The following is a 26,539-nucleotide window of genomic DNA, read 5'->3' as shown; positions in this document are numbered from 1 at the left end:
ACCCGCTTTCTTCTAGGTTCTGGGTGGTCTAGAAGATTTAGATCCTAAACCTCAAGAGACATCTTTTTTCTCGTTCAACGTCTTTCCACTTATTTAATCTTTCTGATACTGTAGCCCGAGTTGGTTTCTTTGAAGCTGTTAGTCAGGCAACCTATTGGGCAACCCAACTGCGGGGTCCTCGCGGCCTTCTCAGCTGCCTCAGCCTGGGTCCGGAGTGGACCTGGCGCCGAATCACTGCCTGGCCCAGGTGTCGGGGTGAGTGTGGGGGGGCGGGAGCCTGCGGACAGGGAACAGCTCGAAAACTGGGGAGCAGACTGAGTAGCTGGGGCTCCGGACTCCAGCCTGGGCTGCGGGAGAGTCTCTGATGCTGACCGCGCCTCCCTCTTGGCCTTCTGGGCTTTCTTGCCGGCAGGGCCGGAAGGGAGAGGTGCACCTGCAGCCCGGCCTTCTCGGGTCCCAGGCCCAAGAGGTTCAGACTCGTTGGCGTCCCTCCCCGTGCTTCGGCGCGGGAAAAAGATCACCCACGGTGAGCCGGAGTACCAACAACTTGGACCTGAGCTTCTGCTTTGGAAGACAAAACTCCTGACTAACCTGAACAGACGTCCTGTTAGAGGGTGGCGCCTCGATAAGCTTGGGGTACGGAATACCGTAAGGAGGGTGTTGCAGTTCTTAAGGAGAGGTGACAGGAATCTAAACTGAGATGGAAAAGTGATGAGCGCTGTGGCTGGTTGGATTTGTTGGATTTGGATTGTGCCCGAAGTTGAAGCTATAGCCTATATGATTAAGAAGGTGGTGCCATTAAAATTAGGAGACCTTACATGAGGAGGAGGAATTTTGTAGAAATACCGAGTTTGAAACAATGGCTTAGGTGTGGATGGTAGAAAGAGTAGAAGGGGGTGGGGGGAGGAAGGCTGGGAAGTAAGCCGAAAAGAAACTTTCAAGGTAAGAACCAAATCAGGTGAAGTTTCACGTAATAAGGTAATAAGTATTTGTTTTGGTTTGGGGAAAGTTATCAATGGCATGAAATGCTGCAAGGGTCAAAGGAGGAATTTGAAGTCTGAGGCTAGGTAGCTGGATTTGATAGTTAGGAAGTCCTTAGGCCATTTGAGAGAGGTGCTTTAATACAGTCAGTAACTGGTTAAGAGAAACTGCAAGTGTAAACTAATCCTTCATCATTTGGAGCAGGAAGCAAGATTACTGAGGATGTCAAGTCAAGGATTGGGGTTTGTCTTAAAGAATACAAGGCACTTTATGTTTTGGGGCAGAAAGCAAGTAACCAATGTGTAAGATTAAAGATTCAAGAAAGAGGAGATAGATAAGACCCAAGAAGAGAGAGAATGGAGTGGGATCAAAATTACAAATGGAAGGATTAGTTTTGGAGATAAAGGAGGACACTTTCAATTGAGACTATAGGAAAAGCTGGGGAATGAGGTGAATGAGGAATTACCTGAAATTTACATATCTTTGGTAGGAAAGCTCTCTTTGCAGTAAGGTTAGTTTTTCTTACTAAATCTTAGGATTTTTACAATATTTCTAAACATTCACCATAATATACTATTGGAGTTCCCTGCAGAATAGAAATTTTTAAGTAGCCCAATAATATCTCAATGCGTGAGTAGCAAATGGCTTTTATAGAGAAGAGGAACTCTCTCCCTCTACAGATGATCTCTCCTACTACACAGAAAAAATAGAAGCGCTCATCTTCCTACAACCAAAGTACAAACCTTCTTCCCTTTTGTTTAAAGAGGAAAAGTGTCCAGGGGCGCCTGGGTGGCTCAGTCAGTTAAGTGGCTGCCTTCAGCTCAGGTCACGATACCCAGGGTCCTCAGCAGGGAGCCTGCTTCTCCCTCTCCCCCACTTGGGCTCTCGCATGCGCACACGCTCTCTTTCTCTCTCAAATAAATAAAAATCTAAAAAAAAAGAGGAAAAGCGTCCCTTATTAAGGAAGGCAGATCCTTTCATCTAGTCTCCCAATACCATCCTCCCCTACCCTATTAGGATCCTCTTTTTTTCAGTTATTTTCTCTCTCTTATATTATCGGCCTTTCCCCTTCTACTCACACCTTTCCTTCAGCAACTAGAAATATTCTTCCTTAACTGTGTGAAATACTCCCATTTATTTTCATGTCTTTTCATCCTCTTCACAGCTAGAGTTCTTGAATGTATCATCTACTCTCCTTATCTCTAATTTTCCCATTTCTTGTTATTTCTTAGCCCATTTCGGCCTGTCTTGTTTCCTGCATTCCACTGAACTATCACTAAAACTACCTTTGCTAAATTCACCAATGTCCTCTATGTGTTAAATCATAAATTCTCAATAGGGACAAAAATTGCTTCTTGTGAGGCAAAACAAACAAACAAACATACTCTTTATATATAAAACACAGTATATTTACAGTATATAAGGAGATACACAGATATATATTATGTAATATTAAAATTTTATGTGGGAGAGTGTGATTGAAAGGGAGTCTGAAAAAGCCCCTCAGCAGGCAATTAAAAAAAGAGACATTTTCAGTTCTTTTTTTTTCTTTTTTTTGTTCAGTTCTTGTAGCTTGACCTCTTTGTGCCATTTAAAATGTTTAGTGTTCCATTCTTCTGGAAACACATTAACACACGCTAGTTACTAAAAATTGTTACCCTCCCCCCTTTTTTTATTGCTCTTCAGCCACATCTCAGCCTTTTTTTTTAGGCCCACTTCCTTGACCCACTTGCTATTCAGATGTTGGAGTTCTTTCCATAGGCTCTCTTCTTACTATGTACATTCTCTCTTTGTAGTTTTTTTCTCCTTGTAGCTGTAATTCCCATTAACAAAAAGTCGTGTTTACTCATAAGTGTGTCTCCAACTCAGCTTCTCTCTGAAGCACTAGACCTACATATATAATAGTCTTTTGAATATATCCATTTGGGTCAAATATATCCAGAATTGGGTCAATATACAGGACCAGGGCTAAGTGCCTCATTTTTCCTCTCATCTCCACCCCCCCAGATCCACCTAATCTGCTCAAGCCTAAACATTTATCTTTTTATTTTACTCCATCCCTGCTGTCAACACTGTAGTCCAGGCCATCATCCTAATTCATCTCTGAACTGGTGTCCTATTATTCAATTTCCACAGTGCAATCTCTCTTAAAACTGTAAATCGGATTTTATGAATTCCCTGCTTAAAACCATAAAAAATTGCACTGAGAATTAAGTGAACCAATCTCTGCTTATCTCCTTCCCAGTCTCATCTCACCACTTCCGTTCACCTCCTAAAATTGCTAAATTTGTACTGAATTTCTTTACTTGTGTTCTCTGTCACCTCAAAGACTTGTGGAATTTTGAAGGACACTGTATTTCCCCTGTCATAATAGGAATTGCATCTTACTGTAATAAGTTGTTTGCCTTCTTTGCTGAACTCTAAACACTCTGAGTTCAGGGACTCTTTTTCCACCTTTCTATCCCCATTGCTTACTATATATAAAACATATTCAGAACTACTTGTTGAATGAATAAATGGTCAAAATACTGTCTGAGAATTAGAGAAGCTAGAGTCTTCCCTGGTCTCATTCTCTTACTTTGCATATAGGCTCTTCTATGCCTCTGTTCTGTTTTATGTAGAAGGAATACATTTTCTTTTTTAGACATTATTCCAAGGGTATTTTGACTAGTGATCTTCCTCGACTTCTGTTGAGGTTATGTCCTGAAAATATTGTAAGTCAAAGATGCATTTAATATACCTAAACCTACTGAGCCTCATAGCTTAGCCTACCCTACCTTAAATGTGCTCAGAACACTTAACATTAGCCCACAGTTGGGCAAAATTATCTAACACAAAGTTTATTTTATAGTTAAGTGTTGAATATCTTGTGTTATTGACTACTGAAGTAAAGAACTGAATGGTTTTAAGTGTATTGGTTGTTTACTCTGGTGATCAGGTGGCTGACTGGGAGTTTCGTCTTGCTGCCTCTACCCAGCATCTCAAGAGATTATTATATCACTCTCCCAGAAAAAGATCAAAATTCAAAATTCAACGTATGGATTCTAATGGATGCATATCACTTTTGCACGATTGTAAAGTAGAAAAATCTTACATCAAACCATCGTTAAGTCAGGGACCATCTGTATTATAATTGCATTGTTTGTGAATCATCGGGTTGACTGTTCAGCATGGGTAAAGAGGATTTATGAAATATTTAAGCTGCAAAGTTCTGATGGAACTTTCTCAAGTGGCTTTAAAATAAGCTGGTAGCATTCTGTTTTCTGATTCAAAAGTCACTAAGAACACAAAGATGGTTGTGGTTGCAATGAGTGTGTAGCTTTCCCAGAAAGTTTATTAGAATGATGAAAAGAGTTACCGCAGCTACTAAAAGGGTAAGTAACTAAAGAAACAGACTAATTTACACTGCCACATGTGGCATTTATTTAATTGTTATATGCATTAGGCTCTTGATCATAAAGGAATAGAAGAAATAAGCTCTTTTTTCTTACAATAGAAGGGTAAGGTGGGTTTTAAAGCTAAGCACTGTTGAGAGCTACAAGTGTTATGCTTTCATCTCAGCACTAAGGATAATAAACCCAGATGGCCGGTTTAACTTACTGTATTCTTCTGAGATTAGAACTATTGCCAACAAAAACAACTTTGGTGCAAACTTCCTGGAAAGATTTTTTCACCAGTTTAAGAGGATGAATAGGAACTTGGCCTCTTAAATAAAGGAACTATGAAGTCACTTGCTTCAAGAACAAGCAGCTCTTTTAGGGTATACTGTGGCAACAAAGTACCACAGACCCATATGAACTATACCTTCTATAGGATGAATGGCTTTAGAAGATAACTTATGTCAGCTCTTTTAAATATAATTTCTGCTCTAAATAATTTATTAGAACACATTTTGGCTTCTAACTAAAGAAGCACATCTTTCAGCTCTTCTTAAATTATAAGCTCAAAGAGCACATTTGCTGCTCAGTCCAGTATGGTAACAATCAACTACATGTAGTTATGTACATTTAAATTAGTTAAAATTAAAACTTCAGTACATCCATTGCATTAGCCACGTTTCAAGTGTTCAGTGGCCACATACGACTAGAGGAGACTGTATGGGACAGCCCAGATACAAGACATACCCATCATTGCGGGAAATCCTGTTGGACAGTGCAGCATTAGAGTATGTTCCTAATAATTAGTCTCCTGGAGTCGGAGAAGAACAGGAGCCCGAGATTCATCCAGACCTGGGTTTGAACCCTAACTCTGATACTTATTTTGTGATCTGATTTAACATTTCTAAGACTTTATTGTCTTAGCTTTAAACGGGGATAAGCGCATTATTTGTAACATTGAGTCGTGAAGATTCAGTGAGATAATGTAGGGAAGTGCCTAGCATAGTGCCTGGCCTACAGTAAGTACTCAGTACCTTTTAGATATTATTAATTTATTTATTTTTGATGAATAAAAAACTTTGAATAGAGCTGAAAATTTAATTTTGTAAAGAGTACCATATTCCATAGCTGGCTCGCTTAAAAGTGCTCACATCTGAGTTCTGAGTGGATTACAATGTTCTCCTTTCAGCTACACTTTGTATTTCAGATGAAGATTTTATTCTAAGAAAATGTGTCCTAGTACAAATTTAGTTGCAGATCTTATCATTGGATATTCCTATTTCATTTTTTTTTTTAAGTGTATCAGCAGACGTTATAGTTAAAGCCAGTAGGTTCTGTATAGCAAGTCTGTATTCCAGTGACACTACTTAGCACTCAAATAGAAATGTAATGCTGACACAAAGCAAACCTGTTAAACAAAGCATCTGACTAGATGAAGTAGAAAAATTTAACAGGTTTCAGTATTAATCTAGAAAAATTGAGTAGGTCCGAAGCCTCAGGGTTTATTGCTGCCAACTCACATTGATTGCTTGGCTAAATAGAGATGCCTTTGAACAAAGAAACATTGTTTCTAATAAACAGGAACCTGAAAATGTTAACAGCATTCATATTTATTAATACAGTAATTACTAAAACACATCTTACTAATTAGTAATTTACATAAAAACTTCTGAACATGTGCCACATGGGAAGGGGAAATCATCACCAGATAGTCCTTAAATGTCAGCTGCTTTCATAAAATAAATGACTTGCTCTCAAAAGAACTGGTCAGGTTGGTGTCATTGTTTTCTGTCTCAACAGAATTGAATGAATCCATTCTGGAAAGTCTTCCTTTCCTCTTTGGAATTTATCTTCATGCAGAGAAACTGTATGTATTCATTTTAAATTTTTTACACTTAGACTACACTTACACAATACTATAATTTTTAATTAGTGGACCACTAGGCTAAACACCTGGTAAGTGATGTTATCTACATAAAAGAAAGGAACACGTTAAGGTAATTAGATATTTTTCTACTGTCCCCCATTTGTAAAGATAATAAAGTTTTTATTTGAAATATAGTTAACACTCAGAAAATTATATGTCACAATGTAAAACCCAATGAATTGTCACAAAATGAATATAACTTGTAACTATCATCTAGATCAAGAAATAGGGGTGCCTGGGTGGCTCAGTTGGTTAAGCGACTGCCTTCGGCTCAGGTCATGATCCTGGAGTCCCTGGATCAAGTCCCACATCGGGCTCCCTGCTTGGCGGGGAGTCTACTTCTCCCTCTGACCCTCCCCCCTCTCATGTGCTCTCTCTCTCTCTCTCATTCTCTTTCTCTCAAATAAATAAATAAAATCTTTAAAAAAAAAAAAAGAAATAAAACATTACAAGCACCTTAGGAAACATCCCCCATGCCCCTCTTAGTCACTACCCCCACTGTCCATAAAAGATTTCTCAAACCATAGATTAGTTTTGTCTGTTCTAGAAAGTCATATAAATAGAATTATACTGTATGTATCCTTTTGCATCTCGTTTTGTTTGTTCAGTATTGTGTTTGTAAGGTTCATCCATATTTGCTTCATGTAGCAATAGTTTGTTTTCATTGCTGTATATTATTTCATTTTAATAGTATACTATAGTTTATTTTTCCATTGTACTATTAATAAATATTTTGAGTTCAAGGTTTTCACTATAACAGTATATTTTTATACATATTTTTGGTGCACATTTGTACACATTTATGTTTAATCCACCTGGGAGTAGATTCATGTGTCACAGTTATTAAGAATATTTTTTAAGTGAAATATAATTCACATATTATGAAACTCATCATTTTAAAGCATACCATTTAGTAGTTTTTAGTATATTCACAAAGTTGCACAACCATTATCTCTAATTCCAGATTTTTATCACCTTAAAAAGAAATGGCAAACCCATAACCGCTAACTCCCCATTCTTTTCCTTCCACCCAGCCCCTGGCAACCACTAACCTAATTTCTGTCTCCGTAGATTTGCTTATTCTGGACATTTTAGAAAATGAAATCATACAATATGTGACCCTTTATGTCTGACCTCTTTTACTTAGCATAATGTTTTCATGGTTCATTCCTTTTTATGGCTGAATAATATTCCATTGTTGGAAAATTATTTACCTGTTCATCAGCTGATAGACATTTAAGTTGTCTCCACTTTTTGACTATTCTGAATAATGCTGCTAGGAACATTTGTATACAAGTTTGTTTTGTTTTGTTTGTTTGTTTGTATACAAGTTTTATATGGACATCCATTTCCAGTTCTCTTGGTTATATATCTAGGAGTACAATTGCTGAGTTTTTTGGTAACTCTAACTTTTTGAAGAACTCACTGTTTTCCACAGCATCTGTACCATTTTACATTTCTACCAACAATGTATGAGGATTCCAGTTTCTCCACCTTCTTGTCAATACTTGTTATTGTCTACATCTTAATTATATCTAGCCTAATGGATATGAAATGTTACCCCATTGTGATTTTGATCTACATTTGAAAAGATGTTGAGCACCTTTCCATGTGCTCCATAAGCATTGATCATTTATATGTATATCTTCTTTGGAGTAATGTCTTCAAATTCCTTGCCCATTTTTTTTTATTGTGTTGTCTTTTTATTATTCAGCGGTAAGCGTTCTTTTTATATTCCGGATAGTAGTCCCTTATAAGGTACATGGTTTGCAATTACTCTCATTCTGTGGGTTGTCTTTTTATTTTTTTGATAATGTCCTTCAAAATACAAAAGTTTTAAATTCTGATACAAGTCCAGGTTATCTGTTTCTTTTTTTGTTGCTTGTGCTTTTGGTGTCATCTAAAAAAAATTATCTAATCCAGGGTCATGAGGGCTTAATGGATACTTTTTTCTAAGAGTTTTTAATAGTTTCAGCTTTTATATTTAGGTCTTGATACATTTTGAGTTAATTTTTGTATATGGTATAAGGTAGAAGTCCAAATTCATTCTTTTGCATGTGGGAATCCAGTTGTCCGAGCACCATTTGTTGAAGACTGTTCTCTCTCCCACTGAATGGTCTTGGCAATTTTATAAAAAATCAGTTGACCACATATGTAAAGGTTAATTTGAGAATTCTCCATTCTGTTCCATTGATCTGTATGACTATTCTGCCAGTACCACATAGTACATTTGTAGTAGGTTTTAAAATCTAGAAGTATGAGTCCTCCAAATTTTTTCTTTTTCAGGAGTGTTTTGGCTATCCTTTGTCTCTTTCATTTCCATATGAATTTTAGGACCATCCTCTTAGTTTCCACAAAAAAAGGCAGCTGGCATCATAGAAGGGATTACATTGAATCTTAAGCCAATTTGGGGAGGGATTGCTATCTTAACAATATTAAGTTTTCTAATCCATGAATGTGAAATGTCTCCCCATGTTTTAGGTATTTTTAATTTCTAATTTCTTCCAATGATGTTCTGTACTACTCAATGTATACTAATAATGTTCTGTACAGTTCTGTACTAATGATGTTCTATACTATTCAATGTACTTGCACTTTTGTTAAATTTAGTCCTAAATATTTTGATCTTCTTGATGCTCTTGTAAATGGAATTATTTTCTCAATTTCATTTTCAGGTTATTCATTGCTAAGTGTAGAAATACAATTGGTTTTTTAAAAATACTAATCTTGTATCCTGCAACCTTGTTGAACCCATTTATTAGCTATGATTTTGTGCATGCAAGCACGTGTGGGGGTTGTGTGTGTGTTCTTAGGACTTTACATAAACAAGATTGTATCATCTGCAAATTGAGGTAGTTTTATTTCTTCCTTTCCGATTTGGAAGCCTTTTTTTAGTTTTTTTGCCAAATTGCCCTGGCTAGATTCTCCAGTACCATATTGAATAAAAATGGTGAGAATGAACACCATTGTTATTTCTTGATATTAAGGGGAAAGCTTTTAATCTGTAGTCATTAAATATCATGTTAGTTATGGGATTTTCACAGATGCTCTGCTCTCTTGGGGTTAGGAAGTTTCTTTTTCTAGTTTTAAGTGTTTTTATTGTAAACGGGTGCTAGATTTTATCAAAAGATTTTCCTGCACGTTTTGAAATCATTATATGTTTTTTTGTCTTTTATGTAGATTGTATGTTACATTGATTTTCATATGTTGAACCAATCTTCCATTTTTGGAATAAACCCCATTGGTCTAGGTGTATAATCTTTATATGTTGCTGGATTCAGTTTATTAGTATTTTGTCAAGAAGTTTTACAGCTATTCTTAAGTGATATTGGTCTGTAGTTTCTTCTATTGCCTTTGTCTGGTTTTGATGTCAGAATAATACAAGGATACTTTTTGATGTACACTAAATTTAAACTTTTTTCCCCCCAGAAAATGATCCACAGTCTATTTCTCATAAACTGTTCCGGTGACATATTTCTAGAGAAGCACTGGAAGAGCGTTGTAAGCCAGTCTGTCTGTGATTATTTCTTTGAAGCTCAAGAGAAAGCTGCTGATGTTGAAAATGTACCACCTGTCATTTCAACACCTCATCACTACCTCATCAGTATCTACCGGGACAAGCTCTTCTTTGTGTCTGTCATACAGACTGAAGTGCCCCCTCTCTTTGTAATTGAGTTCCTACATCGAGTTGCTGACACTTTTCAGGTTGGTTATTCATCAAATCTTTTGAACTTAAATTAATCAAGTTAGTTAGGGGTGGGACACATAATTATATTCTTTAATTATCCAGCTTTGGATGTGTCTTCCATCTATCTCTTCTTTTCAACTAAGCATAAATTCATAAACCCTTTTTTTGTAGGGTGCACAGCAGTACACATGGCTGCTCCATTCACTGTTTCAGTAGAACATAGTAATCTCATGGTCATGGAAGCCATATTTATATGTATTACAGATTATGTCATCAGGAAACAGTAATGCCCTCTACATAAAGATCTTTGAATGGTTCCAAAATTTTTATTGGTTATGTAATCTTCTAATATTTACATTTTATTATCTTGCTAAGTATACCAAATAACTGAACACTTAATCTGTGTTTTGGGGGGGTATCTAATCAGGGAAAATTAAGTTCATAGATCACATCCTAGTTTAATGTTTCAGTGTACTCTCTGTCTTAATATATAATAGGAAATCAGTTCAATCTAAAAATATTGAGAAAATATTGAGGAATAGAACTGTGGAGGGTTTTTTCCCTCTGATTTACATCTTAAACAATGAATTATGCTACTCTAAGTTTATCCTTCTGAACAGAGTGTTTAGAAAGCCTTTCTTCATGCCTTCCATTGTGCAATATTATGTACATTTTGTTAAGGACTACTTTGGTGAGTGTTCGGAAGCTGCAATTAAGGATAATGTGGTCATTGTATATGAGCTCTTGGAAGAAATGTTAGACAATGGATTTCCACTGGCTACTGAATCTAATATTTTGAAAGAACTGATTAAACCACCAACAATTCTCCGTTCTGTCGTCAACTCTATCACAGGTAAGGTGAAAACATGCTGCATTAGGAACTGAGCAATTAAAGCTTTATAAATAACTCCTTGTTGCTTATGATCTGGCAGATTATTAAGGTAGTCCAGTTTGGCCAGAGTTAAAGTTAGTGGTATTGTTAAAATGAATGTGTATTTCTTTTCATGGGGAAACTCGGTCTTAAATGATAAAGAAAACTTGATTATTCTCTTTTATTATAGGTTTTTCTGTAGGCCCACAAAAACATTATTACTATTACTTAAAACTAATAAGACTGAATAAATTTTCCCAGTTAATCGTAAAGAAGCCAATATAGTGAGGTTATAAAAGGGAAACCTATATGTGAGGCTTCTTAGAAGAACATTTAGTCTATTTATAGACTGGCATTTTAATATTTAAATTAGCATTATTTTATGTGATGTGATGAAGGTGTTAACTAACACTACCCTGGGTAATCATTGTAGTATATAAGTGTATCAAATCAACATGTTGTATACCTTAAACTTAACACAATGTTATATGTCAATGATATCTCAATAAATGCTGGGAGAAAAATAAAAATTAATAAATAGCATTATAAAACTGGCATTAAGTTGTTACCCCCAAATTACTAGGAAAAAGAAAATTTAAGACTCTCTACCACAGAATACATAGTGTCTCCTCCAAGTCTTTTATACATGCAGAATTATTAAAACAAAAAGAGATAGGGAATTAGTCTATTTGTGAGATCTCACGCATTGTGGGCCTTGTACTTGTGTTATAAATTTCTAATTTTTGTTTATTTCTTGAGTATAGCTAGAAATTAAGTACATCCAGATGATAGTATTTTTTGAGAGTATTGAAGTCTTCTAGAGAAAGATTTCTGTGAAATGTTACGTGCCACACCAGCTATGCTGTCTGCCATTTTAAACCCCTCTCGAAGTGTATTGACCTAAAAAATGGGGCAAGAGAGGCCTATGAAAAAGCTTTATTCATCTTCTGTATAAGGCGGAGCATTAGGAGAAATTCAAGGAAAGATAAGATGGAGTAAGTGTGCCTAAAACTTATGCTCTGTTTGGGAGTTTGGGAAAAAAAAATTAAAGTACATAAATAATATAAGATTGTAAAAGGCAATTCCATACTTTATAAACAATACAAGGACACAGAAAGTATACATGATATACTTTACAAAACTATAAAAATTTCTTTTAATTACACATAAACATTCATACAGACAAAAAAGTTCTAAAATGTTTTCAATGACCATCTCCAACTAAGGAACTACATACTATATTTTTGCTTTATACTAATTTCTAAAATAAACATGTATTTTATAGTTACTAAAATATAGAATGAAAATATATAGGTTATTAAGGCAGTGCATTATGAAATTAAAGAAAATGGTTCAGTAGATGAACTGTGGTGCTTGGCCCCAGTGCAGGGCCCTAGAGAATCAGCAGAATTTAGGGAGGGAGGGAGGAAGGAATAAGAGCATTCTATAGGTGGAACTATATGAGAAAAAACACAAAGTGAAAAACCTTGAATTGTATGAATTCATTTGGCAGGAACAGAGCTGTTTTTTTAGCTGAGTAATGAGATATAAAACTTAAGAGTTGAGGAAATTCTTGAATGGTAGGCTAAATATTTAATTTTTATCATAAAGCCAGTGTGGAAACATTGAAAGTTTGAACAGGAAGGTGAAAGCAGTGTTCTTAGAAAATTCTTGAAAGCAAAAGGTTTGGAGAAACAAACACCAATCAAATTAGACTGTAAAGTTGTATATACAGTATGATTGCAACTATTTTTAAGGTGCAGTCAGAAAAAAAGCAAACTTATCAAAATAGAAAAAAATAAGTGCAACCCATTTATGAGGGAAATGTTTAAAGAAATATACCAAAATGTTAATGGTAGTTGTAGTTTGGTAATAGGAAGATAGATTCTTTTTATAAAAGCCACTTTTCTGAACTTTCCATGTGTTGTTACTAAGCATGTACTACTTTTGAGTTGGAAATGTAAATTAACCAAAATGTTAAATATGTCACAGCTCAAGGGTATGTTTTGGACAACTAGACTTATTTTCAGACATATGTCAATTTACCAGTAAATTAGCCAGATATTAAACATGAGCCATATTGCAGCCATATGGGTGTGCCGACTTAAAAATGGGAAAAGAATGTGTTCTTCATCCAATTACTCCGCTGAGGCCTGCTTGGCAGCATATCATGTAGAATTTAAGCTGAATACCAAAGGGCCTACTTATCACTCTGTATTCTCGGTGGAGACGTTTTATCAGCAGAAGGTTTTAAAACAACTAGCCTCTTTTCTTCATCAGTGGCAGCATAACGAGATTCTGTTGTTGAGCCACTGAAATTAGGTTAGGTTACTGTTAACACACAGGAAGCAAAAGATAAGTAAATGAATTTAACCTGGTTTGGCACATAGAGGACCACATGGCCTATTTCTGTCTTCTAGAAATTTGATCATGTTAGTATGGATATATCTCCCAACAATTCTGGAAACTATCCACAACGTCAATGAAGAAAAACCCAAACATTAAAGAAGCAGCTACGGCATTTTTTTTTCCTGTTAATAGCTTTTCTTTCTTTCTCTTTTTGTTTTTAAAGTAAACTATACACCCAATGTGGGGCTCAAACTCATGACCCACAACAGGTCAAGAGTCGCACACTCTACCGACTGAGCCAGCCAGGCATCCCTGTTAATAGCTTTCCTGATCACCATTTTATGTATTACCTTTGCTTTCTCCTTTTCCGGTTTTCTAGGCAGTAGTAATGTTGGGGACACACTCCCCACTGGGCAGCTGTCCAACATCCCATGGCGCCGGGCAGGGGTAAAGTACACAAACAATGAAGCCTATTTTGATGTCGTTGAAGAAATAGATGCAATTATAGATAAATCAGGTAATTGTGGGCATGTGGTCTTATTTGGGAAAAACAGTTGAGCTGACATAAGCTGAATAGAAAATTGAAATCCCTTGGTAGTATGGTTTCAGCAGAAAGGCATTCATTTCTTAATAGCTTAAAAAACTGTTTATTTTGCCCAGAGGTTACATATAATTTTCATAACCACTAGCTGAGATCTGCCAAACCTTTGTAAATCAGATCTCATGCTGCCTTATTTTAAACCAGTTATTACCCTGTATGCCTCTCCCTCTTGCCGTTTTTTCAACATTTATTGTTTATCTGCCATGCACCATACTTTTGCTACCACTGTATATGCAGTACTTCTAATAAAGACCCCAGATAAAATAGCGGTACTGTATTAGAACCATAAAATTTTATTAAAAACCTCTAGTCCAACCCTCACATTTTATGCATAAGGAAACTGAGGCTCAAAAGCGTTTAGTAATCTGCTTAAGGTCACACAGCTAGTTGGTGTGTGAAAATGAGCTATTGTGAATTAATAGCCAATATCTTTTCTTCAGTGAGTGCCCTTTTCATTATAAAATTCCATCATACAGAATGAATAGCTGTATTATTACAGAATAATGGCTCCTATTTCTTGAAAGTTAACAGCTTAGTCCATTTCAATGAGAAATTTTCCTCATTTTTAAATTCCATTAAAAATATTTTAACTTCACTTTTTTTTTCTAAGAGGGAAAGAGTTGGGGGAGAGGGCAGAGGCAGAGGGAGAGAAAGAATCTTAAGCAGGCTCCACACCCAGCATGGAACCCAAGGCGGGGCTCTATCTCATGACCCTGAGATCATTGACCTGAGCCGAAACCAAGAGTCAGACGCTTAACCAACTGAGCCACCCAGGCACCCCAAAAATACTTTAATTTCATATCCAGCTGTCTTACAAGGTTGACTCTATCAAGATAGAGGCAGGTTTGGGGCACCTGGGTGGCTCAGTTGTTAAGCGTCTGCGTTCAGCTCAGGTCATGATCCCAGGGTCCTGGATCGAGTCCCGCATCGGGCTCCCTGCTCTGCGGGAAGCCTGCTTCTCCCTCGCCCACTCCCCCTCCTCGTGTTCCCGCTCTCGCTCTGTGTCTCTGTCAAATAAATAAATAAAATCTTAAAAAAAAAAAAAATAGAGGCAAGTTTGATATTCCTTAGAGTTACCACAGTCCTACCAGAGTTAGGTGTGGGCCCTGGTACTTAGTGAAGAAGCTGTCATAACCAATGTAATGGATCCCCTGTCCACTAACTTGTTAGTAGATGTGCATGTTTCATTATATCTGACACCCAGGAGGTGTCTCCATAACTTCAGATACAGTGATCATTCTAGTAAAGGCTCAGATTCCAGTGATTTTATCACTTTCTTTCTTCAGGATCTACAGTCTTTGCAGAAATTCAGGGGGTCATTGATGCTTGCATTAAGCTATCTGGAATGCCTGACCTTTCTCTTTCTTTCATGGTAAGTTTTGTTCTCCTGTCCTATAGCTCTTTACATGCCCAATACATATGAAGTACCAAATGAAATGATAAATACTAAGAGATGTTTTTTTATCTTAGACTGTAAAGATTATCTCAGAAATATTGTAAGATTGATTTATTTAGAGAGAGAGAGAGAGCGCGCGCTTGAGCTTGAGCAGGGGGGAGGGGCAAAGGGAGAGAGAGAGAGTCTCAAGCAGACTCCATACTGAGCCGGGAGCCCAACATGGGGCTCGATCTCACAACCCTGAGATCATGACCTGAGCCGAAATCAAGAGTCAGCCACTCAACTGACTGAGCCACCCAGGCACCCCCTATCTCAGAAATATTCTTAGCCAGCTTCCCAAGATAGTGACTTACATGATGAGCATGGCCTTTATGGAAAGCTGAGGAGAGGTCTTCTCCTGGGTGTGTTAGAAGTGGCTTAAATAGCTAACTGACTTCTGCAAATCTGTAGTCTCACTTACTGAATTACTTGCTTTGCTGGTATGAAAGGGCATTGATCTTTTGTGTCATTTTAGACTCAGCATGATACACTACTAAGAAAAGAGAACGGAGTTCTTGTGCTCACTTGTCCTGTCCCACATATAAAATATTTGTGGGGCACCTGGGTGGCTCAGTCGGTTAAGCAGCCAGCTCTTGATTTTGGCTCAGATCATGATATCAGGGTCCTGGGATCGAGCTCCATGTCGGGCTCCATGCTCAGTGGGGAGTGTGCTTGAGGATTCTCCCTCCCCCTTTCTCACTTTCTCTCTCTCAAATAAACGAATAAATCTTTAAAAATATATGTATTTGAAAGCCTTGTGAAACCATTAAGTTTGTGTTATTGTGGTCATAGTAACAAACTCTTAACATGACTGTTTTATCCTTAGGGAGTATATTAATTTCTCATAATATCTGAGTAGAGTTGCCATATTCCATGCACTCTATGAATACTGCTGTCTTGTTTTCCTGGCAGAACCCACGGCTTCTAGATGATGTCAGCTTCCACCCCTGCATCCGGTTCAAGCGCTGGGAATCTGAAAGGGTTTTGTCATTTATTCCTCCAGATGGAAATTTCCGACTCATATCATATCGTGTCAGCTCACAAAAGTATGTTGATGCATCAACTAGAAATCTGCAATCATGTATCAGTGTGATGGGTATTCATCTTACCTTTTTCATTCTGACAGTGGGATACTTGAATTCATCACTGCTCTGTTTAGCCATGGCTCACCAGGAAACTCGGGAAGAACTGGTGAAAATATGTATCTAAAATAATCAGTATATCTTATATTTGAGAATATGAAGTAGTAGTAAAAGAGACTAGTAAACATACCTGAGAACAAACAAGCATTTTGGACTCTGCATAAGCTATGCAAAACCTTGAACCCATGGCATAATTTTACTGTGGTCTACAGACTTCATAGCTGACAGAAGGACACAAACACATCTCCAGCTGTCTAGGCTATCTCCCAACTAACTGGCTTCAGGTCACTCTTTTGTGTACTAGGGTTTAAATGAATTGACATTGTGGGTTGTAAATGGTTTGTGCCTTGAAAATACCAGAAGGTATTTGGGTAATACCAGATGGGACTCAAAAGCAGAGGAATTATTTCTTGGCTCTTACCACATAGGGACTGTTTTATTTAGGATAATTTTAAATTATCTTTTCTGTGGGATCTTAATTCTTCATGTGAGGCCTATTTGCCCCAGTTGTTTATACTATCTTGATTCCTGTCTTGATGTGTATACTTATTGCTCAGAAATTGTGTAATTCCTCATGTGCTGGTGAGTACCTCTGGTGAGTACCAGTGAATGCTGAGTCTCCCATTCTGGGGGGTATATGGCCCTATCGTGGAGTCAGAGGTAGAGTAGGATACTCTGGACTGAGGTTTCAGTGCTCCCTCAAGAGCTGTCTCACACCATTAATTACGTTTGTGGTTGTGTCTTTCTCTTTTCAGTCTAGTGGCAATACCGGTCTATGTGAAACACAGCATCAGCTTTAAGGAGAACAGTTCTTGTGGTAGATTTGATATTACGATTGGACCAAAGCAGAATATGGGAAAAACTATTGAAGGAATCACAGTAACAGTTCACATGCCAAAAGTTGTGCTGAATATGAACCTGACACCAACACAAGGCAGCTATACATTTGATCCAGTCACCAAGGTACAGCCACCTCTAATCAAGAGTGAGCAAATGTTTCTGCGGTCTTTGACGATGGCAGGGAGGGCAGAAGGAAGGGTTTAATGTCTTGGTTGAAACTAAAGTTCCTAACAAAACCTGGAGAGCGTCCTGTGCTGTGCCCTGGCCACTGGCTGTGGAGGGAATCCCGCATCTGCTGCTGAGGAGATGAACTGAAAAGTGAGACTCATTCTGTTCTCCTTCGGAGTGTGCCTTTCCTCATCCATTGATAATCTAGAGATGTACTCACTGAGGAAGAAGATGTAAAAAGCTTTTTTAAAAAGAGAAAAACATTATCTGGATATAAAAAGTCAGTATTGTAGTCTATTAATTGTTAAATCTTCTGTAGAAATTGATCATTAAGACCTTTCTTTTTAATCTAAAAGCACTGTTTCATACTCTTCCACAGGGGATGCTGGCTAGGAAAGCTGCTTCTCACCATATATAAACGTGCCTCTAGCAAAGGGTTTTCAGAGAAATTGTAAAAGATGATTTTCTGTCAGCTTTCGGCTTGGGTAAAAAGTATGATTCTTTTCAACAGCAGAGTCATTGAGCTGCCTGATAAGTGAACAGGCATACTTTTAAATAAAATCATTGAATGTCAGAGATCATCTACTCCAGTCCTAAGGATTTGAAGAACCTCCCCAGAGACTACGCAGGGCTGAGGAATGAAGGGAGAGCTCCACATCCCTGGCCCTTCACCTTGGCTTCAACTGTAATAGCTTCACTTTGTTGACTGTTACTGAGCTTCCGCACTAAAGATTTTACTCGAACAAAGAAAGCTAAAAGTTTAAAAAACACCAATTTAGGTCCATTTTCTCATGGTACAGAAAAGTAAACTGAGACCCAGAGACTTACAGTGAAGGTGGTATAGTAGAAAGAACATTTGAAATCAGATTAGGTGCAAACCCCAACCTTGCCTCTACACTAGCTGTGTGACCTTGAACAAGTCATTTGACCACTGAGCCTCAGTTTCTTTGTTTGTAAAAAGAAGACAAAATCTATATCACAGTCCTCTTTGAGATAATGTATGAACAGTGCTAAGCACAGTGCTCTATCCAAAAGTAGGTAGATGCTCTACAGATGTTGGTTCTCTGCCCTCACCATTCCAAGTCACCGACCTGATTAGTCGTAAAATTCCGTGAAGATCCCAGGTCTCTTGTTTCCAAGACACTGTGCTTCATTCTGTACAGAAGTTTATGGTGTCTTTGAACATTTGTCTTTAGTAAATGGTTCAGACTGTATGTTTTTTATGTCTTTTCAAGGTACTAACGTGGGATGTGGGAAAAATTACTCCACAAAAGCTCCCAAGTCTTAAAGGACTGGTAAATTTACAGTCCGGAGCACCCAAGCCAGAAGAGAATCCAAGTCTCAACATACAGTTCAAGATCCAGCAACTTGCTATTTCTGGTAAGGATAAGTTTTGACTTGTGTTTAAGGGTGAACTGAGTTTTGCTGAGGTCAGCTGTCAGGAGCTTAGAAGGGTAGGAGCATTCCCTCTTTAGAAAGAACAGCAGCTCCAGTTTGCCTGTCACACTGGGCAACAGGGCTGTCCTCTCAGGTACGGTGATTTTGCAGAGCACCTGATTTCACACCGCTTTCTTCCACCGTACCCTCTTCATCCAAGCACTAAGGAAGGGACTCATTCCTACTCACAGAAAGAATTATCCATAAAAGACATTGCTTGCCCACATGGGACTCTAAACTAAAACCACCCCCCCCACACAGTGCTGTAATATGTGAGTAGTGGAAGGGAGATTGCTTGCAAATGGTAGAAGGGACACTTGGCTAATGTCAGATTTACTGGGTAGTGTTCATTGCTAAACAAATAATTGTTGATTGCTGTGGCCAGGAAAATAATTTGTTCCTTTCCTTACCTATTCTTTTTGACACAGGCTTAAAAGTAAACCGCTTGGACATGTATGGGGAGAAATATAAGCCATTTAAAGGAGTCAAATATGTCACGAAAGCTGGAAAATTCCAAGTGAGAACATGAGAAGAGGCCAAAATTCCTCAAGATCTGTTTGTTTTCCTAGTGTCATTATAGTTTATTACTGTTAGGTACCAAGTGGGTGGGCGTCCATATTCTAGTCCAAGCATTCCTATTGAGCTACACACAGCTAACGAAGTTGCTTAGTAATCAATGTAGGGTTCTGAAGAGCTATAAGCTAAGGAAACTTTGAATGACTTAGCTGATTTTGTATCTTTTCAGTTAGGAAGATTCTGGAGGTGATTGCCTCCATAGGGGGACCTCTGCTGGAGGCTGCACATTGTAACAGTAAAGGCAAAAGGCTACAGTGATAACCTCTCCCCTAAAACAAGTGAACTGGTCTCAGCAGGAGCCGTCTCCATCTGTAATACGATGTATCAAGTGCAGCCCAAGGGCACACCTGATCTTAGCCGGCCCAAATCAACATCTGTCCCAACAGAGGAAGTTCCCCCCACCCCAAGAAGTTTACAAAAAACTGCCTCTTCAAGTGTTTGCCTTATTCAGCTTTTCACTTGTGCCATTAAGCAAGCACTGTAGCAAAAGCCACTTCCACTGGGCCTGGCAGGGAGCCCCACGGCTCCAGGCTCCATTTTCACTGTACTTGGTCTTGTATTTTTTATAAATAAGATTTTTACGTAATGCTCAGATTTTGATTTACAGGGACCTTGCTGCAGGAAGTACCGTCTCAGTTTTTGTGCCACTAGTTCAGCTGTTAGATAGCATAGTCAAAATTATTTGTATCAAAGGGGTGAATGCTTTATTAAGGCAATAAAAGGGAACACTACTTCTGCTTTTAGGAAGTTATTGCAAGCACAGGCATTTGAGATTTGAAGCAAATTAAAGCGTAAAAGAGAAACTTAAGTGAACTTTGCCACCTTCATGTTTTATAAAGCTTATCAACACCACTTAAACCATCGTTAGCCTAAAGGCCTCAAGCCCTAGTTCAGCAAAAGAAAGAAAATGTGCCTGCTTCACTATCGTCACTTTTTTTTAATCAATTTTATCTTTTTTACTGTTGTTCTTGAGGTCTTGAACTTACCTGCATCCCTTGTCTTTAGGGGGGAGCTCCCATTTCATAGTGTGTGCTTCCCAAGGCTACAGTGGCCAATAGGTTCCTTCCTGAAACTGTTGTCGTAATTGTTACTTGAACGTCTCTACTGTACTGTCTTGAGTACTTGGAAGTACATGATACTGAGGCAGTAACAAGATCCTCAGTAACATTGACGAAACCATATTAATCATCTTGGTTGGCAAGTCAGTCTAGAGTTGTATCATTTCACTCAACTTCCTGGCTTTTGATGTCCTTGCCCAGACATTTTGCCTCATTAGACAGGAAGAATGGAGAAAGGCTGAGAGATACAAGTGCTTGTTCTTCATGGTCCCATTTGTTCTTGCTTATGCTGTTAGTTTTCTTCTCTTCGTGACTCCATTCTTTTCATTCCTCTTGGCTTATAACTCCCTTTTCCATATCATGCTAAGAATGGCCCTTAAATTCATCTCTTTCTGCTGTCAAGGGCTAGTGGTCGGTGCTGCTACAGAGAGCCCACCAGACAGCAGCCTTCTTACCTTTGCCTGCCTAGGATACCCAGCCTGCCTTTCATCTAATAGGAGATGGCACTTTTTGCAAATTTGAAATTTCTTGGGTAACCAATATCAGCTTGGCAGCTAAAATCAAGATGTTGCCAAATATTTATTTATTCCCTTTGCCTAACACTGATTACCCAGTCCAATTGCTTTTATTTTTAATGTCTTTTAATGTCCTATCTCAAAAGAACAATCAGTATATTTGCTTTTCTTTCTGTACAATCCCTAATCTCAACCATGTATATCTGGACTGTCCAATTTTCTTTTTGTGCTATCTTCTCTTATATATAAATAAGCAGATTACATGCCAAGAGTCCCTGGTCTCTAGCAATTTCTGCTGAAACTTCCAAGTAGACTGTTTCCTTTTACAATTAAATTATTGTACTTATTAATTTGAATCCAGTATATCCTTTCTCTAATCTGGTTATACTGTCAATAAAAAGATGGAAGCAGCAAGTTGGTTTTTTAGCTTGACTGTTGATTGAGCGTTCTCAGATGGGCACGCCTCAGTGTCAGAGCAGGCTAAACATGGTCAGTTTTTGTTCTGTATCGTCCCATAAGGTGTAACGGTTGCTGCAAGACACTTGCAGGTGTTGCTCTCTTAACCTCAGTATGCTAACAGCCATGGATACTTTCTCTGAGCATCACCCTCTGGCCAGAGACTGAGCAGTAAGTGATCAAAGTTACTCTCCCTATCACCACCACCACCACCTACTAAATAACAAAGATGCATGAATATTTAGTAGTAGTAGAATAGTTTTCAAACACAGAATTCCAGCTAATCTCAGAAGTGCCCCATTTTATAAATTCTTAAAGGAGATCTCCTAAGAGCAAATGTAGATGCTCGTTCTCTGCATAAGGAAGTTACCATCATACAGAGAATTCATGTGATGGGTTCATTCCTAAAGTGGTGCTACAGAACAGCCCTTGGAAGATGCTGCTCTTCACTGTTCTTAGAGTCCTCTGATTGGAGAAAACAACTAAAAAATATAATGCAGCAGGAAGACAGCACCCGTGAACATATGGTGAGTAACAAAAATGAGACCATGAAATCTGTTTTCAGATACTGTCAAGCTAATTCCGTAGCCTTGGACATTTCTCTTTAACTCCAGCAGTCTGGAATCTTGCCTCCCTAGTCAGCAGCACTTCTAAATCAGCCATAAATGTAGTCTGCAGCACTATCCCTCTGTAATGATCCCCTTTCAGATCCAGAAAATCAGGCAAAAACAGTGAAGCGTCCATTCTCCTCCCAAGTACCTACTCCTTTTAGTCAGTTCTTCCTCAAGCAAGAGGAGTATGTCCCCCAAAGCTAGCTCTGCCTTATAGTCCGGGTGGATCTCTGACAGCCTTGTTGTTCTATATTGGGCTTTGAAATATAAAAAAAAATAGACCTGTGGTATAACAGCTTTGGCTTCTTAGGGGTGATGGTCTCCACGACTAGCTAGCAGTTTTTAAGATGAAAACAGACTACTTCAACCAGAGGATGATCCACATCTTCTGGCTGTTTTCTTCCTATTGTTCACCCCGGTCACCTCCTCCTAGTGTAAAATCCCCAAAGTTGTGCTTTATTACGCAGACCCTTGTGAAGTAAATACGCTGCTGCTACTGTATAGTAATGTTGTTCATCCAGTACACCACTAGGATTAAAGAAAAGTCTTCAGTTTCCAGATCCTGAGGATTAGTTTCATTGGCTATTTTTCAAAACAGAGGAGAAAGCGGAACTAAACGTTTTTGCTGAAATAATATACCCATCATTTAAAGCATTATTTATACAAATGCACTTTATTGTTTTAAACAGAACAAAAGAAGAGGCAGAAAATATTTGCATATAACAAATCCTAGCTTATAAATGTAGTTTTTTAGTGGTGATGTCTCTAATCAGTCTTTAGGGGTTTTTTGTTGTGTTTTTTTTTTTAATTTGCTTCACTGTGTCTTGAGCACTGATATTAGAGAAAAGCACATCGGCATAAAGTGTAAACCAGTGTCTCAAAACACTGGAAGAACATGGAGAGCAAACGTGATTTTTCTTATTTCCTCTAAGTAATCTTTCATAAAACAAAAGGTGATCTTTGGCATAGATTCATACTTTAAAGGCATTAATATTGCATTTATATCAGGTAAGCAACTATACAAATATGCTGAGGGCCTTGAAAATAATATTCATCAGTTAAAATAGAGGAAGCCTGAGTGTACAGTACCAACTGAAGACAAGTTTTACACATTCGATGTTGGGATTTAACACACATTGGAGGTGAGAAGAAAGGACATTCAGGCAACGGTTCTTACTCCTTTACTCATCCAGTTCTGGCTTTGGGAAGAAGTAGGATTTCATGTGCTGGGCAATGCTTAGACAGCAGTGATAAGTGCAAAAAAGGAAAAATTCTTCTCTCTCACTTTGCTAATAGGAAACTTACGGTGCTAATTAAATATTATACCCATTACTCGCGAGCATTCGTACTTGGGAGAGAGGAGAGGATACAGGGCTTGGTTAAGGGAGGTAGGAATATACTGAGGACTATTTCCCATTGATTATCCCCAACAGTGCCAGAATTCCAGTCTGCAAGTACCAATCTCCCTTAGGTAGGAAGTGCCCTTCAGACAGGATTGCCTTTCTATTAAACATTCCTGGGGGGCAAGCACCAATTCTTAGGACTGAATTTCAAAAGGATAAAAAGGATCTTTCAAAATTACAATGAACAAGCACTTATCTTTAAAATCTTGTTTAGGAAGGGTATGAGGGAAGAATACAAAAGTCAGGATTGGAGAAATGATTTGGTTAAAAACTAAATGCAGCATTTCAGCTCAGAAAGAACAGTAAGAGCTAAGAATGAACGATAAGGCCTCAGCACAGACCTCTGCAGGCAGTGACAAAGCATGAGGCGCCTGGGAGTGGCCCTGCCCGGAAGATGGGCAGGGCGTCGCCCGGCTACTCTGCCCCTCCCGTGGCAGAGAGCACCAGGACACACAGTGTGGGGGTTGCCTACCTTCACAGGCCGAGGCGGGATACAGGGTGGGAAGTTTCCCTACATAGAGGTTGCTCGGGCAAGGTAAAGACAATTGTGTGATTCTGTGATTTCCTCCTGAGAGTGAAATTTGGTTTTGCACTGTAGGAAATTAGGATTAAACTGGGGAAGGGCAAGAGGCGAATCCAGGCCCCAAAAGCTGGGGCTCCCCAGAGGCCTTTTTCCCTTGTAGCAGCAAATCTCACTTCTGAAAAGAACCCAGATAGCACAGCTGGGGTCAGGAGCAACATGGAAAGCCCAAAACAAATTTTGGAGGCACAGTGATTTTCTTCTTAACAACTTGCCTGGGCCCTGGGTCTTGGGAGCCTGGTGGGAAGAATTGGGGATGGGTGGGGGGTGGCAGTGAAAAGGAAGCAGAAGAGGAACTGTCCCCTAGGGAACGAGGGCAGAGCAGGGTGTCTTGGCTAGTGTTCAGTCTTGGATTCTGAGCTTACGTGAAGTCCATGGACTAGAAACCCAGTCTTCCTATTGGGATAGAGTGTGCAGGAGTTTAACTGTGTTTGAGAATACAGGCTTTATACGGAGAAACAAAGTGTCCAAGACAAGAGTATAAATGGTTTCTAAAGTGAAGAGGCCCCATTCCTTTCTGTTATGTTAGGCCAGGATGTGGCCTATAACCCCCTAGCAATTCTCTGCATCTTCTGGGGCTCAGATCATTTCATTCTGTTTAGTAGGGGTTTCTGTGCCAGCCAGGTTTGACCAGGTGCCTACTGGTACCAGGGAGTCTTTCTAACCCAGCGCAGTGTAAATCCAGCATCTGTTCGAATTTTGATTGAAGCAGCTTCTGCTTCTCGAACAGTCTCCTTCACAGACTGCATGAGGTTCTGGGCATTGTGAACCAGCATCTCTGTGGCCTGCAAGGAAAGAGAAACTCTCCGTTACTTACCGTCCCTGATGTAGCCCTTCCTCCAGAACCGGCCTAAGCCTGGCGTGGACTGCAGGTTACCCTACTTGCAGCTGGCATCCCCGTACTTGTCGCATCCCTGGTGGGTTAGGGCGAGCACCAAAAAGAACCCCAAAAGGCCATCCATGATTATGTACTATATCCTCAGCCGGCCTCCGGCACATACCCTTTCCTGGTCTTCAAACAAGCTCCTGCCTCGGGCTCTTGCTCTTCCCTCTACCTGGAGTGCTTTTCCCTCATGGTTCAGCCCTCACCTCCTTTAGATCTTTGCTCAGATGTCAGTCACTTTGGTAAGCCATTCCCTGCTCACCTTATTTTAAATCACAAACACCTTCCCAAGGGACAGCATTCCTCACCCTCCAATTCTTCATTTTTCTCCACAGAACCCATCATTACTAACTGATACGCTTCATGTAAATTTTACCTAGTTTTTTATGTTTTACCTGATTTTATTTAAAATTTAAGTTCTACAAGGGCAGTGATTTTTGTGAGTTTTGTTCACTGCTGTGCCCCGTGTTAGGCCAGTGCCTGGCACAAAAGAAGTATTTCATAAATACTTAATTTTAATAATGAATGAAAAAATAACCAAATGAACAAACCAATCATAAATCCATGAAAATCTAAATAAGTAAATCTCCTAAACACACAAACTTACAGGACTAGGATCACACTAGTACTCCCAACACAGGAACTCAGAGAACTTACTGATCCATTAGCTCACTAATTTTTTTTAATTCTTAACTATTTTTGAGCCAACAAAAAACCATTTTTGAGCCACAGACCCTTTGAGGATTTCATGCGGTCTTCCCTGGATTCTTCTCTGGAAAATGCTCACGTGTGTAAAATTTGTCCATGCAATTTCTGAGGGTTCATCAGCTCTGAGAGGCATGACTATGGGCTTAAGTTCCTGGTCAGCTGATCTTTCCACTCAGTCAACAAAGAGGCTGAGGCCCAGATAGGTTCGGAGATTTGCAACCACACTCACACAATTGTCAGGATGAGAACTCAAAACTTCTGACTTGCAGTCCTGTGTTTTTGCATTCTACCACAGTCAGTTTCTATCTTTTTTTATTGTAATATGAGGGGGAACGTAGTAGATATTCCCAGAATACATTTGTGTTGGTTAATTAAATGACATGGTCTGAAAGTATGAGTCCTAGCCTTCCTTCTCTGTTTCTTCCACTTCCTTTTCTTGGGGCAGATGAGATCACATGACAGGAAACAGCCCAGTGCCCAAACCCTGCCTAGAATACACGGAAGTTAGGGGTGAAGATCCAATCCCCAAGGTGTACGAGGAGGGTGAGGGTGAGAGCTGTTGGATTAAAACATGGCAGTGAAAGCAGCACCCCTGGCACCGGATGGTAGCCTCCCTGTCTCCTCCAAGGCGCTCCTGGCCTAGAGATCAGGGATGGTCTCCCTAACTACCTGTGAGTCCCCCAGAAGAGGGACTGTGTCTATTTTTCTAACTCCCCTATACAGCGCCCAGTACAGTCTCACACGCACCCCCGTGTCCGTAGAGCCTGTCCAGGCAGTTCAAGAAAAGACGCGCCACCTACGGTAGGACGACGTTGGAAGCAGGGCTCACAGCAGGGCCTACTAGGGAAGAGATACAGAGACCAAGAGGTGCTCAAAGGAGGGCTTTCCCAATCGCCCCGGGCCACATTTCCAGGAGGCAACGAAGGAGGACAG

The 26,539-nt window shown here is 39.1% G+C and overlaps 2 protein-coding genes across 5 annotated transcripts in view; one reads left to right on the top strand and one right to left on the bottom strand.

Moving 5' to 3' along the window:
• Window positions 1–178: 178 nt before the first annotated feature.
• AP3M1 (adaptor related protein complex 3 subunit mu 1) lies at window positions 179–21,383 on the top strand. 3 transcript variants are annotated; one of them, XM_021699447.1, is made up of 9 exons: window positions 179–255; window positions 9,715–9,990; window positions 10,655–10,826; window positions 13,573–13,710; window positions 15,081–15,166; window positions 16,142–16,275; window positions 17,127–17,334; window positions 18,615–18,759; window positions 19,245–21,383. In XM_021699447.1, the coding sequence occupies exons 2-9, from the start codon at window positions 9,718–9,720 to the stop codon at window positions 19,343–19,345; spliced, it is 1,257 nt and encodes a 418-aa protein (XP_021555122.1). In that variant the 5' UTR covers window positions 179–255; window positions 9,715–9,717; the 3' UTR covers window positions 19,346–21,383. The 3 variants fall into 3 exon arrangements, with proteins under 3 accessions (XP_021555122.1, XP_021555123.1, XP_021555124.1); XM_021699448.2 differs by lacking the exon at window positions 179–255 and adding an exon at window positions 547–636 and having other exon boundaries at window positions 19,245–21,377; XM_021699449.1 differs by lacking the exon at window positions 179–255 and adding an exon at window positions 907–942 and having other exon boundaries at window positions 19,245–21,377.
• A 1,305-nt stretch (window positions 21,384–22,688) lies between these two features.
• Window positions 22,689–26,539, bottom strand: part of VCL (vinculin) — a 113,454-nt gene continuing 109,603 nt past the window's right edge. For both annotated transcript variants that reach the window (XM_021700140.1, XM_021700141.1), the window contains one exon: window positions 22,689–24,800. In XM_021700140.1, coding sequence (XP_021555815.1) covers window positions 24,654–24,800 — 147 coding nt within the window. In that variant the 3' untranslated portion in view covers window positions 22,689–24,653. The remainder of the gene's footprint in view (window positions 24,801–26,539) is intronic.

This window comes from Neomonachus schauinslandi, chromosome 6 (assembly GCF_002201575.2).
Source record: "Neomonachus schauinslandi chromosome 6, ASM220157v2, whole genome shotgun sequence".
In the NCBI taxonomy this organism is placed as follows: Eukaryota; Metazoa; Chordata; class Mammalia; order Carnivora; family Phocidae; genus Neomonachus; species Neomonachus schauinslandi.
This window is presented reverse-complemented; position numbering and strand designations above follow the sequence as displayed.

Coding starts and splice junctions, on each gene's coding strand:
- AP3M1 (XM_021699447.1), top strand. CDS start 9,718: ATGATCCACAGTCTATTTCTCATAAACTGTTCCGGTGACATATTTCTA. Junction 15,167..16,141: donor ACCTTTCTCTTTCTTTCATG/GTAAGTTTTGTT, acceptor TTTTCCTGGCAG/AACCCACGGCTTCTAGATGA. Junction 18,760..19,244: donor CCAGCAACTTGCTATTTCTG/GTAAGGATAAGT, acceptor TTTTTGACACAG/GCTTAAAAGTAAACCGCTTG.